General features: G+C 37.0%; 1 protein-coding gene across 1 annotated transcript in view; it reads left to right on the forward strand.

The window, feature by feature from the left end:
• Nucleotides 1-7874, forward strand: part of SLC6A15 (solute carrier family 6 member 15) — a 38636-nt gene extending 30762 nt beyond the window's left edge. Inside the window, exons 12-14 of the mRNA XM_050894668.1 lie at nt 2073-2232; nt 4879-5041; nt 6508-7874. Of these exons, the coding sequence (XP_050750625.1) occupies nt 2073-2232; nt 4879-5041; nt 6508-6879 (695 nt within the window). The 3' untranslated portion in view covers nt 6880-7874. The remainder of the gene's footprint in view (nt 1-2072; nt 2233-4878; nt 5042-6507) is intronic.
• The last annotated feature ends 6415 nt before the right edge of the window (nt 7875-14289 follow it).

Genomic DNA, 14289 nt, shown 5'->3' on the forward strand with positions numbered 1-14289 from the left:
TTAACATTATCTAACTCTATGAAGGAAATAATAATATATTTTATAAGAGTTAACCCCTGATGCAGCAGAGCACTGCTCTTTCCTGACTGCTTTCCTTACCTTACTTAGGTAATAAGTAGTATTTAAGAGGAAACGTGTATTTTTTTGCTTTGCTAGATCTAAGAATAAAGTTCTTCATAAAGATAAATCAACTGATTTTTCAGAATTCCTAACCTATTGAGCATTTGTTTGGTGGTTTTTTTTGGTTTTTTTTGTTTTTTTGTTTTTTTAATCAGCTCTTAAATTCTTACTGAATAACCAGTGTGACATTTAGAAATTAGCTGTTCTTCCTAAGTATATATGCAAATACTATGATATATAGTCGTTAGTCTGGAGTAATGGAGCATTTTGCAGTAATTCCTTGTTATTGTGTTTGACCAAAAAACCCTATTAAGATAAAGGAATATTCAAGAACTGGCTTTCTCTTGTAATTTTTTTGAGTGGTATGCACGTATGATTTTTGCTAAACTCAGTTGTACTCAAAGGATTACAACTTGATGTGGTGTTTTTATAATTAACTTATAAAATTGAAATGCCTGGGTTATACTTCATGCAGTATTTGTGGGATTTAACAAGAATTATGCCTGCACTAGAGTTTGTGCTTAAAACCCACAAATCTTCAATTTTTACAGAAGGGTGAGCGCATTTGCAATTTTTTGCACTATGGTTCCAGTTCAGTCGCTGTTGAGTTCAGGGAAATCAACTCATATGCTTAAAGTTACTTTGTGTTCAGGTATTTCCAAATCGGAGTCTGCATGCGTATGTGCCGAGTTATGATGAGTATACCTACCAGAGCTTTAGTTTACAACTAAAGATGCATATTTTTGGGATGTAATGGTAAGACACAATGGGAGAACATAAGAATAGCAAGAATTTCTAAATTGACATACAGATGGTTCTGGTGGTCTAATTCTTTTCACAGGGTCAGTAATAAAACTCAGTGTGAAAAATGAGACTCGGGTCGAGGAGATTTTATCTGTGTTCTTTTGGTTTTGTTATCTTGCGTTAGGAGTTCACATCGATTTGTAATGATCTCTTTAATTCTATAAATTTCTATTCTCTGAAAGTCATTATAACCATAGTTCCTACAAGGTTGAAAAAAGTGATTGGTCTTCTACCACAGTGTTTTAAAAAGTGTCATTGTCTTCCTTTCACTACTATAATCCAATACTAGTTGATTATCTGGGATTTATGCAATGGGTATATTGTGTAAGGATATTTTATATTTTGTCCCAGATTCATTTCACCTAATTTTAGACTGCTTAGGTGTATCCTTAGCCTAAGTTCCCAGTGGGGGGGAAAAAAAAAGGGCACTTCAAGTGGGAGAATCAGTCTTCCTGGTGCTCAGTCTACAATTGATTTCACAATTTATTGAAATTTGAGTTATTTTATGTCTACGTAAGCATTCAGTCCTATTCTCGATGAATTTAGTAGGAAAAAATTATATTGAGATCCATTATGCAGGATCAAGCATTCAAGAAATGTATTTCAGGTTGTCTCTAAACAAAAGAAGGGGCAGAGCTGTTGTTGCTTAGTGCACAAATACATTTAGCCACATCCTAATGGAACTTCATGCCATGAATGATCTTTTAGGGGAAGTCTATTCAGCCTTTATAGTTTTTATAATTGTAGTCTGAAACTTTGGTTCTTTTCTAAATTCCAAAAATTGATCTAGTGACCAAGTAACATGATGTATGATGTTTAGCGTACCAGTTGTGTTTATTTTAGCATTGCGTTCACATTAAGTTAAATGTTTAATGAGAAATAGTCACTTGATTAATCTCTGCTGCTTAATCAGGACTGCTGTAATATGGCAATTCCAGTAATTGTAATTTCATAACTTTTCTGTTATGTAGGGAATAGGTAGGATTCCTAATATTCTTAAAATTGAGACTCCCTAAAAAGTAAAAGGTTATCAACTTTGATTATATGAAATAATGCGTTAAAGTATATCTTTGCTGTTTTGAACTCTATTTCCTCTTTGTCTATGGAACTGTTATAATTACAGCTCACGCTTCTGTCCTTTATTCCAGTCATCTGCTGCTTGGTAGCATTTTTTATTGGCCTGATCTTTGTGCAGCGCTCTGGAAATTATTTTGTGACGATGTTTGATGACTACTCAGCTACTCTGCCCCTGCTTATTGTGGTCATTTTGGAGAATATTGCAGTCACCCGAATTTATGGAATAGACAAGTAAGTGAAGAAAATGTATTTCCCTGTCCATATCAACAGTATTCATTACAATAATTATTGCTATTTTAATTATATTGTGCGAAGTATTTGCGATGTACACATAAATACAAGTAAGTAGAAAGTGGGTCAATCTGGACATGATTCTGTTTTTAAGAGCAGGTTTGGAACAAGATATACTGCATCAGGACAGTGTAGTGAAACCCAAAAAGTGATTGCAGCAGGTCCAAAGAGAGGAGAATGCAGTAAAAGAGGCAAAATTAGAGCATTGTAAAGGAGGCTGGCTATGCAAGTATGAGGAATTTATTAGAAATAAGACAGCAAGAGAAAGATTTCAAGAAGTAATAACCATGGTCTAAGCAGCAGATGAGGATGAGTGTTCTGAACAGATCTGCAGTATTCCAGGCAGCCTGAGAAAGGAACAAAGCAAACTCTTAATGGCAGTAACAATAAGAAGGCTTCAGTCTATGAACTAGATTTAGTTTGGGGTGTTGCAGCAATTAATCGTTCTTTGCATTAGTTGTGAGAGAGGAAATAGAGGAAATGATAGCAAAGAACAGGGTCAAAACTTACTTGGAAGCAGCACAGTTGACAGTGAAGTTAAGTGACCTTCTATCAGTGATGGCTGAAGAGAGACGACCATCAAGTCCCTCTAATTTTTTTTACATCTTATGACTGAAATCACCAGAATGTGTTCACTAAGCGAGATCAATGTGTGCCACGCTTAAGGATGTGTGCCATCCACAGATAGAACAGAGTATGCTATACTAGCATGTTGAAGTAATTTAAACATCTGTGATTCCCTTGCATGTACAAAGGGTGACATAGAATGGGTGGTTTTTCATTTGACTTTCCACTTGTTCGATCTGAGTAATCAGCCAGTCCCTCGCCGTAATGAAGTAAAACTATAATAAAATTTAATTTTATTGTTTCCAGACATTGTTTCTGGTCTGTGCAAGTAGTGCCTGGTCTACTTACTCATTAAGGGAGAATTCCCCCTTGGGCCACATGTATAATCCTATAATTGATCACATAGACATGAAAACACCATGTAGATGTTTTTACACGTGCAAACAAAAGATGAAACGGATGACCTGGTTATCAGGTTGGTAATGTCCAGTCAGGTAGAGTTCCACTGTGAAGGGGGGTAGACATGCCAAAAGTCAGCAACTTACCTGTGAGAAAGTTAGTGTTTAGCCATAGTTTAAATATGGTAATACTTTGCTTCTGAATCAGAGTGCAGTTGATTCCTGTTTTCAGAAAGGGTTCTGACAGGATAGAGTGAAAAATTAGCAGCCAAATTTCTCATTCATAATGGCCACCTGAACGTCCCTCTGGAGCATTCTTAACATTTCTTCTGATGTATATTTGTCCAGAATATCCTTCTTCAGAAACCTAACGTTCTTGTTTGCAAAAACTACCAGAATCAACAACTTCAGGTTGTCATTGGCTGTGATAGAACCAAGGCATCCTCCTCGTAGATGAAGATCCATATATATGTCTTATTAGACACATTGTATTTGATCAGATAGAAAAAAAATAACCCCATTGCATCCAAAGGGATTACAGCCAAAGGATAGCAAAAAGACATGTGAATCCCTGTATTCAAGAAGGAAAATGCACTACACTGGAATCAGTGCTAAAGGAGCTTGGTAGCTTTTAAAAGAGGATAAAGAGGATAAGCAGGATGGAGATGATGAAAGACTTTAAAGTGAAGATAATAGATTTATGTTCAACTGGGGGAAGAACTGGAGATCCCAGAAAGAAAAAGCTATCTATAGATGGCACAATCCATTTGTAAATTCAGCTTCTTTTTAATGATGTGTTCCATTGCAGTGTAAATAAAGGACAGAATACCCCAAACTATGCAGTTCAAAAAAATTTTTGAGAGTTTATGTGACAGTAGTTTCACATGTGTAACTGCTTGGAAAACATACGTATTGCTATAAGAGCTTTTTTGAGATGCACATTTCAAAAGGGAGTGGGACCACAAGGGAGTTAAAACAGAATCAGTGCTTGTGCACACTACAAAATAATTAATTCTAAAAATATTCTCTCTTTTTCTACTGGCTCTGGAACCATGTACTCCTCCGTCAAGAGTACAAAAATAGGAGTTTTGTTCATATTGTAACTTGCAATTTTGAGGCACAAGGAGGCAGATTTAAAACTCCACAGAGTTTTATTTCAGCAACTTATATGATGCAAACCATAGTTTATGGATAAAGTTATTTTTTACACTGCAGCACACATGTGGGTTTGAAATTAATTTTGCAGAATCTGTAAGATGTGCTGGTTGTATATGTTCTCAAAAGTAATGACACATGCCTTAGTAAACAACCCAGTAGACAATATAAGAAGGTGTAAAAAAGAATCTTATAAAAGAAAGGTGAGTTTAAATATCTTTCCAGCACGGTCCAGCAAGCAGTTTACTAAGTCACCACACTGTGTAGCAATTCCTTCTGTTCATCTGTTCTGAACTAGTAATACAAGCTGTATTTTTCAGCCCGTCAAGTAATCTAAACTGCAGCCATTTCTATACATGTATTTTTTTTCAGTGTGTCTGTTCCCTCAAATTAGGTGCTATGTATCAATTATAGTACTTGAAATCTCAGTGTACGCACTAACAATAACCTTTTATTCCCTTGACAGATTTATGGAGGATCTGAAGGATATGCTTGGGTTTTCTCCAAGCCAGTATTATTACTACATGTGGAAGTATGTTTCACCTTTAGTATTGTTATGTTTGCTGGTAGCTAGCGTTGTCCAAATGGGATTAAGTCCTCCTGGCTACAATGCTTGGATTGAAGATACGGTATGTGTATAACAGATGCCATCACCATCATAATGATCATCTCTGAAGTATTTCAGAAATACATGAAAAGACAAAAAATGTGCAATTAGAAGTTCAAAATCAGTATGAATAATGACATGGTTGTTTTTGTCTCAGGTAACATTAATGTAAAACCAACCATTTTTTAATTTTAGAGTAGTTCTGCTTTAAAATATAACTGCTTGACACAAACCTTCATGCTTTTTGTAACTTTTAGTTTGTTGATGTATGTTGAAGAAATTCTTAAGGTTGGGAGAGGTTGTTGTTGTTTGCTTTCATTAAATCTTATTTCACGGTAGAAAATAGTTGGGTGATAACACTGAATAAGTCATTTCAGATATCACATCAGTTTTTTATGTGGAATTAAATATTGAGATTTAGCCACGTCATAAATTTTCTCCTTTGGGAACACATATCACATTGTAGGTAACAGCTACATTAAAACCTGTCTCTGATACGAATGTTTGATTTGTAAAAAACTTGTCTGTGTGAACAGCAAAAGGCAGTGCTGCATGTTGGCTCCAAAAAGAGATTCAGTCAAGGTAACTCCTAAGAGTTCTGCTAGCTTGTAGGCTCATCAGCCCTCAGCTGTTTCTGCAGGCTTGTCATATAAAATATAGGGAGAGTAAAATGTCAGAGAAATGAGTCTCAGGGACTCTTCTGAATGGAAAATTGTCCAAATTAGTCAGGGGGGGAAATTGCAGCAAAGACAGGTAAAGTGTAAATACAAGAGGTTGGCTTTACTATAGGTAGATGCCTGCCCCTAACCAGACAACCGATCAACTACTACTTTCTCAGGATTCTCAGAAAAATGCTCTTGTTATGTTTGATTCTTGCCCTCAAAAATTAGAAAGAGGTATACCTTAGAATACCAAACATACTGTTCCTTTCCGTTTATAAAATCAGGCAAACTGAGTCTGTTGGCCAGTGATTCATGGATGCAGTAGAGGTGTGGGGTGCAGTTGCTGCCCCAGTAAATGTGTTATAGTTTACATGAAGTTTATACAAAGTGGAACAACTCCACAGGGTGATCTGAGACAGTACCTGTCTAGACCAGCTATTAGCCTGCAGAACGAGGACTTATTTTCCAGGCACAGTTACGGATACAACTGCAGACTTGTCTGTTCTGAACATCCTTTAAAGGATCAAGGAACAACTACAGACAAATGTAGCAGAAAGCCCGATGTGAAAATCTTGATTTGGGTTCTGCTAGAATGCTCTGAGCATCTCAGAAACTGTGGGACAGTGTTTTGGTCCTACTCACTGGCAGAAAGGTAGGCTCGTACATCTCCATGACTTCAAATTTGAGATCTGTAGTGGTGCCCACATTGTGGGTGCAGGGTGACAAAAAGATGAGTATGTATTTGAAAACTACAGGCCTTGGTGAGGACTGCAGGTTTGCTCTTTAAGTAAAGATGTATTAATAGTTTTTCTCTTGGGTTGCTCAGGCTACGGAAGAATTCCACAGCTATCCAACATGGGGAATGATTGTCTGTATATCTCTGATGGTGTTGGCCATACTGCCAGTCCCAATAGTCTTCATGGTGCGCCGTTGCAACCTTATTGATGACAGCTCTGGTAGTTTGGCAGCTGTATCCTACAAAAGAGGCCGGATAATAAAGGAACCAGTTAATCTGGAGGGAGATGATACAAGTCTGATTCATGGGAAGAGTCCAAGTGAAGTGCCGTCTCCAAATTTTGGCAAAAACATATATCGAAAACAGACCGGATCACCAACTCTGGACACTGCTCCAAATGGACGTTATGGTATTGGGTACCTGATGGCAGATATGCCTGATATGCCGGAGTCTGATTTGTAACTGCAGAAAAAAAATGCTGTTTGTTTCTCCTCTCTCTCTGATCATGTCTCTCCTACGAGAAGTGGTCAGCTTCGCTTACTAGGGTGCGATCTCAGGTGCTCCATAGCGACAGTCTTTAAAATGTCATGACTGTACGTACAGGTTGGGAAAATTCCCTTTGGATTAATTCTCTGGGTTTTCAATTGCACTGAAGGGAACACATTCAAAATCAATGGCAGCCTGTATCTGCCAGCATAGCCAAGAATTTGATTTTTTAATTAATTTCTAAATTTAAAGCTTTCTATCTCTGAAGCCCAGGTCTCACTCAAATGATAAAATATTTCTGAGGTAACATCACTGAAAATCCTTTTTTCCTGCTTTCAGGTTAACTCCCCAGTATTAAAAGTGAGCTCAGAAGGAGTTCACCAAACCCGTGTTTATGTAAACACTTGTATATACCTTATGTAGATATGCTGTACTTATTTTGTTAGCACTGATAATTACTTAGGCTATTAGCTGAGTAAAAAACCAAACCTGCAAACTATTTTCCTATGTAATAGCTGTATAGAGCAATAGTATTAGAAAATCAAGGAGTAGACTTACAGGAAGGCGAGGAAAGATTCCCTGTTCACTGGGGACTGCATAAACTGTGGCTGTATATTTTGTGTAAAATATTTGCTTTTTCAGTGTGAAAACAATGTTAGAGTGAGTCACTCCAAGAATCTTAAGGATTGTGCAGATTCTGCATTTTTTTCTATGCTGTGTGCCTAAAAAAGACCTTCTTGATATTTATTGTGGTTACAAGATTACATATATATTATATTTATATAATATACTTGTAATGTAAATATGTATATTACTCTGTAATCATTTCAAAAGTTGAAGTAAGATGGCTTTTTTAATTAGTCTCCCTCAGTTTTGCTTCTGTTTTACGCAGATAATTTTTTTCAGTCAGTAATTGTTAAGAACTGTATGGCATTACATTTTAACCTATGAATAAAGAGATTGACAAGGTATTTCTCTGTGATTTCCTAATACGCTTATTATAACACAGCCTGCTCTTCCCTCAGCTGGACTGTCTGACAGAATAACATTTACCAGCTGAATAGAGATGCTAAAAGAACCTGAAAACAAAAAGCGCTAAGTCAGTCATCTTAATAAACTATTGGACAAAGACTTTTGCTGTGAATACAGTAGTTGATGTAGCACTGTAAACTGGCATGATATTCTGAAAGCTAGTACGTGATTTATTCCTTACCTTAGAGCTTTAAAGTTAGGCGTAAATTCTGACTTCGCTACCTCTAATAAGCAAAGGGCAGAACCTGGTTACATTGTCCCAGTATCAGACAAAGAACCAGATTAATGCGAGGTAAATGCAAGTCTCAGAAGCTGTGTGCTTCAAGAGTAGAGTTTTGAGTGTGTCAGTATGGAAAAGCTATGCCAAACAAATGAAAAGGAGCAAAATCTTAAAACACCTTAGCAACTTGATAAAATTCCTTAGGGATAACTCTTTTGTCTTTGGAGGATAATCCCAGATAATTTTCCATTTCTAACCTGGGAGCTTTTGAAGTAATTTCCAATCATCAGGAAGTTGAACTAGTAGCATTAGCTGAGAAAAAGCTATATTTAATTATCAGGCTTATCTTACATTTGTTAGAAGTTGCGCACATGAAATAGGATTTAAAGTAGTCCTCTAAAATGCATGTATTAGAACACAGGGGAGAGAGCTGGCATAATTTAAGCAGGTTGCTCATTCATAACTGATCAATCGGCAATATTAGTGTGTATACAACAGAGACACAGAGCAAGCATGTACAAAATATTCCTGCTGTGGCAGAGCAGCAGCAGATTTCCACCATCATATCACATCAGGCTTCCAAAGTGACTGCTCAGGGTAGTTGTCATGCATCCCCTCTGTGTCCAGTCCACGGAGTGCAGAAGTCTGTTGTTACAGACTAGTTGCCTGTAGTGACATGTGCTTTTAGTTACATAGACCCTAGTTTTAAATGTGAAGTGATAGCCAAATGTCTGCTGCTACACAAGACCTGTTAAAAAGAATGTGAGGAAGATCTTACTATTGAAGGGCAATAGCTACTTCTGTTTAAAACATCACAAAGAGGACTAATGCTGCTTCAGCAGACTGATGAAGATTGTTCTGCTGGGGAATATTATGTCTTGTTTCTGCCCTTTTGCTTGTCTCCTTGAACACTTATAATGAGTATTTAGATTTTCCACTCATTTAAACCACTGCTTCTCAATCAATTGCTTCCTAATAACTCCAATTAGCATGTCTCACCTCAGCTTCATGAAATTTTTCAGGCTTGAGAAAGCCCAGAATGTACGTCCTGTCTACTGCCAGATGATCGATTCATAATTTGGTCTTAACCATGACTGAACACCCTGAAGTGCAAAAGTTCCTTTAACCTGGTTTAGTCTGATGGACTAAAAATGAAGGCACTGTCTGTCCTGCCTAAAGAAGCAGGACTGGTCCAAAAAAAAAAGCTAGATGGGGAGGTTTAAAAACATGAAAAATAATTACTATAAAGTGTAACATCCAAGTCCTTGAATATTAATGAGAGAACTGCTGAAATAAAGTATGAAATTGTATGTACAGTTGCTGTTAAAACCAAGGGAGTCCACACCGCTTTCATACTTCAACTTTGGGACCAAGTTGCTACTTGCTGTCTTTATGGATAAAAAGAAGTAAAAGAAGTGTAGAGGGCAGGAGAGAGAGGTTTCAGATATTTATCTACTTAAAAGCCAGAATGTCTGTGTGTCATGTCAGTCATAACCACAACTAATTTGCATTTTTTTAAGGAAAAGATCATTGCAAAAGGCAGTCATGCTTAAAATTAAAGAAAATCCTATTTGTGTCTTACACAGCCAGAAATAGCCTAAGAACAAAATCATCCATGGGGAAAGTGAAAATAGATTTCCAATACAATTTATTGCAGAAAGCCTAAGGTTTCTGAAACCAATATGCTTTGCGAGATCTGATTTCCCCAAAGAAAGGTAACAGAATCGGTCAGCATCAGTATGGCACAAACGAAGGCCATGTCATTACCTCCATACTCTTCAACAGAGGTTCTCAAATTCAGTGAAGTGCAGGACACAGATTATACAGTCTTGTTGCCTGTTTTTTGTCGATACCTTACATAATATCACGCAGAGAAGAAAAAAAAAGAACAGAGAAAAAAAGAGGTAAGAACGAAAGAAAAAACAAAAAAAGGCGAACAATCATAACCCTATTCTCAGGGAGCAGCAGATACATGTTAGCTGATGAATCTTCATGCTGGCGTAAGGGGAACAGTGATCTGGTCACACTAGGGAGGAATTAATTATGTTTGTGATAGTAGCAGAGAAAAGAAGGATGTGTTTGCAAAAGGGTTTTAGATACTCTGAAAATACTTAATTGTATTGACCACCATGAAAGACTTAACACGCATTGTTCAGCTGAGATGCAGTGTACTCAAAAAAAGCTTCCTGCTGCTACAACATCTTTGAGAAATTAGCAGAAATGTAGTTATGCCAGTTTTAAAAAATGCAGGAAATTTAATATAAACATTTAAATGCCTAGTTAGATTCTGTGGTTTGAGGAAAACGGAGGAAATCGGAACGATGTGATTTACTTCCTCTACCACTGGATGGTGCTCATATTTCATGTGTGTTGGTAAAATGGCATGTTCAGGAGTTTTTAAAAGGGGAGAATGCTGTATTTTTATTCTCTACCAAGACAGAGAATGATCTTGGTCTTCAGAATGATCATGGTCTTGCTAAAACTCAGAACGTTACTAATCTTCTGTACGTTCAGCTGCTTTCATAGGTATTTGATTTTTTATATCCAAGAAAGAAACACGTAACAAATCTTTAATGCTAGTAAAAGCAACAACTCACTGTCAGTATCCCAGTGCCAAGTAGTACACTTTTGGGTCTTGAGAGCAAACAGCAGCTTCTTGATTCAATATTTTGAAATCAGTAATTTTCTAACGTGCCTTTTTTCAAATATCCTATTACTTGCTATTCTCATTTCTTAAATTAGTGAATTAATTAGTTGGCAAATTAATTAGTGGAATAAGAGAATCTCAGACTATAATATTGCTACTAACATTAATAATAATATTAAAGATTTCCATGCTTCTCACTGCCGTCATCAGTAAATGCTGAAAGTTGCAATGAGGTAGGTGAGAGCTGAGGGGGCAGCAAGGAGCACTGAGAAGGGACAGCAGCTGAAGGAGTGACTGAAGCCTACAACTTTGCTTCTGAGGAAATCAACTACGGTGATATCTGGTAGTGTTTTAAAAGTAGTATGGCTACTAAAACATGCCTTGGGCAGCTGTTTAACCCTTTTGGTAAAGAGAGTGTAAAGCATTTTTCACTAGCTCTGACTGAACCACCATGTCTTTCATCTGTACTGTATTCATCATTACTTAGTACTAAATGAGTGAAAAATAGTAACTAAGACACTCTTGTCTCAAATCAGCATCCATACATGTCTTTGTTGTTGATTTTTTCCCAACAAAGTACAGAATGGCAATGAGATCTCCCATGCCATAGTCTTTAAATTATGGTGTTAAGATAAAGAATTTATTCAGTGAAAAAACAGATGTAGACATTCTCCATTTTTATTCAGTCTCATATCTTTTTCTGCTTTTGAGATGTCCTCTGGATGTCTCATGTCCAATCCAAATTCAACAGGTGGAAAAAGAAGAATGTTTTCCATCACTAGAAGTTCAAGGATAAGAGATACTCTCAGCCAAAAGAAGTAGAACTGATTAGCAAGAAGAAAAACAGTATGGAAAGAAAAAAGAAATTTGCTTCAAAGCAAGTCTAATTGATTTTCAGATTTTTGATTCAAGCAAAAAGGAAATACATGCAAAGGAAGAGTCAGGTTTGCAATACAACGAATAAGGAATTCAGAAAAATGTTAAAAGGTGAAAGGGGGTGGAACTGAAATGGAGCTCGTTAAAAGAAGGAAGAAGGAAAAAGATACTGTGGAAATAAGACTCACTCAATGAATGACAAAGTGTAAACTGAATAGGTAGTAGGTGACCAGAAAGATAAGGAGGTATGGAAAAAAGAAAGGACTTCAGAAAGAAAACAGGTTTTGATGGCTATGTGAAGTATGGTGTAATCAAGCCTTTAGAAGAAATAGTCTACAGTTAGATATAGCTGTTAAAGAGTGGTATGAATCAAAGGTGGTTGAAGTTTTGTTAGCATAGGAGGAGAGGGAGAGAGGAGGAATGAATCAGGACAAGAGAATGCTGGGCTGGGAAGAAAGACTTGGGCTGTGTCAGAATCAATTTCCCTTTAAGTACTCAAGTGCCTTTGACATACTGAAAAGCTTGGTTATTTTTCATAAAGCATTTTGAGATGTTCTGGGGAAAGATGTTAAAGAAATGCAGCCTTCCAAAATTATTTTATTTTAGCTGTCTGATTTGAAGACAAAACTATCAGGGTAAAATAGCAGGTAAATTGTGCCATGAATTTAAGGTTTAAGGAGAAAAATAATTACTTAAAAGCACAGAAAACTCAATGTATGAGGGTATGAGGTGAAGAAAAATGAGAGTTTGTGACTAAAAGCTCTGAGTCGGAGACCACTGTGTTACTGTGATTTAACATTGTAGTAAATCTCCTGAGCATTTGCCTAGCGTCAAGGATATGAATAGTCCCAGCCATTACTCACAGACTTGAAATTAGCCAAAAACTCAAAGCACCTAAATGATATGCATTTTACTGCCTGGTCCCTGGAATGGAAACCAGATACCTAGCCTCCCATATGCAATGCATCTGGACAGTGAAGTGTTCCAAAATTACAGATCTATAAATGGGCAACATTTGGTGTGGGACTTATGTGTGACAGAACCCCTTGTTCTCAAAAAAGGAGAAACTGAGGCACTCTGGAGAAACTGCCAAATCGGACAGGTGAGACATTTATGTCTGTGGATCTTTACGGAAATTGAGTGTTCAGCTCTGTTCAAGTATAAAGTATTTTGAATAAAAAAATGTTTAATAACATGGATGTTGTATTTAATGAAGATGTCATGAATGTTCTGCTCTCCCCAAGACAGCAAAACCATAAAAGACAAGCTACTTACCTGACATAAAAAATAGAGTGGCTTGGAAAAATATTGTAAGCAACATACGCACACATTACCTATACCTATACCTATACCTATACCTATACCTATACCTATACCTATATCTAAACATGTATCTAGCTACAATTCAACTGGCTTCCTGAGAGAAGAGCAAAAGAGGGATGGAACAGTTGGCACTTAAGGATCTGTCTTTACTCCTCAAGAAGATTTATTTTCAAATAAGTTTGAGATTATTTCATAAAGAGTCTTGGCTAAATGGCTGAAAGTAAGGTTACTAGATAAAGAGTTTTTGAATTGGAGAAATAAGAGGGTTCTTGAGACACATTTTGAAATTTCATAAGAAACTGTAAAATCTTCCCCAGACCTCAGATCCTCTAGGGTCAGCTTAACAAGGCCTCCATATACCTCGTAGCTGTCCCAGTGCAAGGTCAGTCTCTCATACATCTTAATTCACACGTTGTTATAAGCTTCCTTTTGATTTTGATTCCTCTCTGCTGCCCCAGGATTTCTCAGATGGTTCCCATTTTCACCACAGTCTGCACAAACATCTGTGCTGGCACAATGGATGTGGTGGTGTGGAGACAGGAAGGAAGGGCTGAGAGCGGAAATTGCTTAAACCTGCACTGCCACTGAAGAAAGAAACATGGAATTTCGCTTTCAGCCTTAGAAATATTCGTTCTCTCTATGAAAACTGTGTTATGAACAACTAAACAATAGCAAAAATATCCACAGTCTCTTAAGGGTTTTACATAATTTACTGTTGGCAGGTAGCTGAAAATTAGCCAACACATGGCGTGCAGTTATATGGCCATATAGCCATATAAAAAGCGCTGGTGACACTAAATCATGAGTTTATCACAATCATTAAAAAACAACAGAACAGACTGAATTGCAATTCTTAAACTTCTTTCCACAGCTTTTTCCTTCTGTTTTCGGGTATAACTTTTTCTAGCCTTCCATATCTGTCTTTTCCCCATTACACAATCACCAACCTTCAGGACTCACTTAACAGTTTGGTGAAGTACCTGGAATTTGCAGAAGCAGCCTAACAGCATTTATCACACACATACAAATTACATTCTAACTGTCTGCATTGGATTTCTTAATTGCCTTTGCAGTTTGAATGCAGAGAAGCTGAGTCTGTACTCCTATGCTGGACAGAAAACACTTATGACAATAAGTCACACTCCGACTGTGTACACAAGCTGCATCTATCTGTATTGGCTGTGTAAAGGACTCGGGGATCTAATTCTCATTCTCTGAAACACTCCAAATCATTCTTAGGTGAAGCACCTGTTGTCAGATGTTGTGCTATCAAAAAGCAACTGAACAA

Source organism: Gymnogyps californianus, chromosome 1, assembly GCF_018139145.2.
Source record: "Gymnogyps californianus isolate 813 chromosome 1, ASM1813914v2, whole genome shotgun sequence".
Lineage (NCBI taxonomy): Eukaryota > Metazoa > Chordata > Aves > Accipitriformes > Cathartidae > Gymnogyps > Gymnogyps californianus.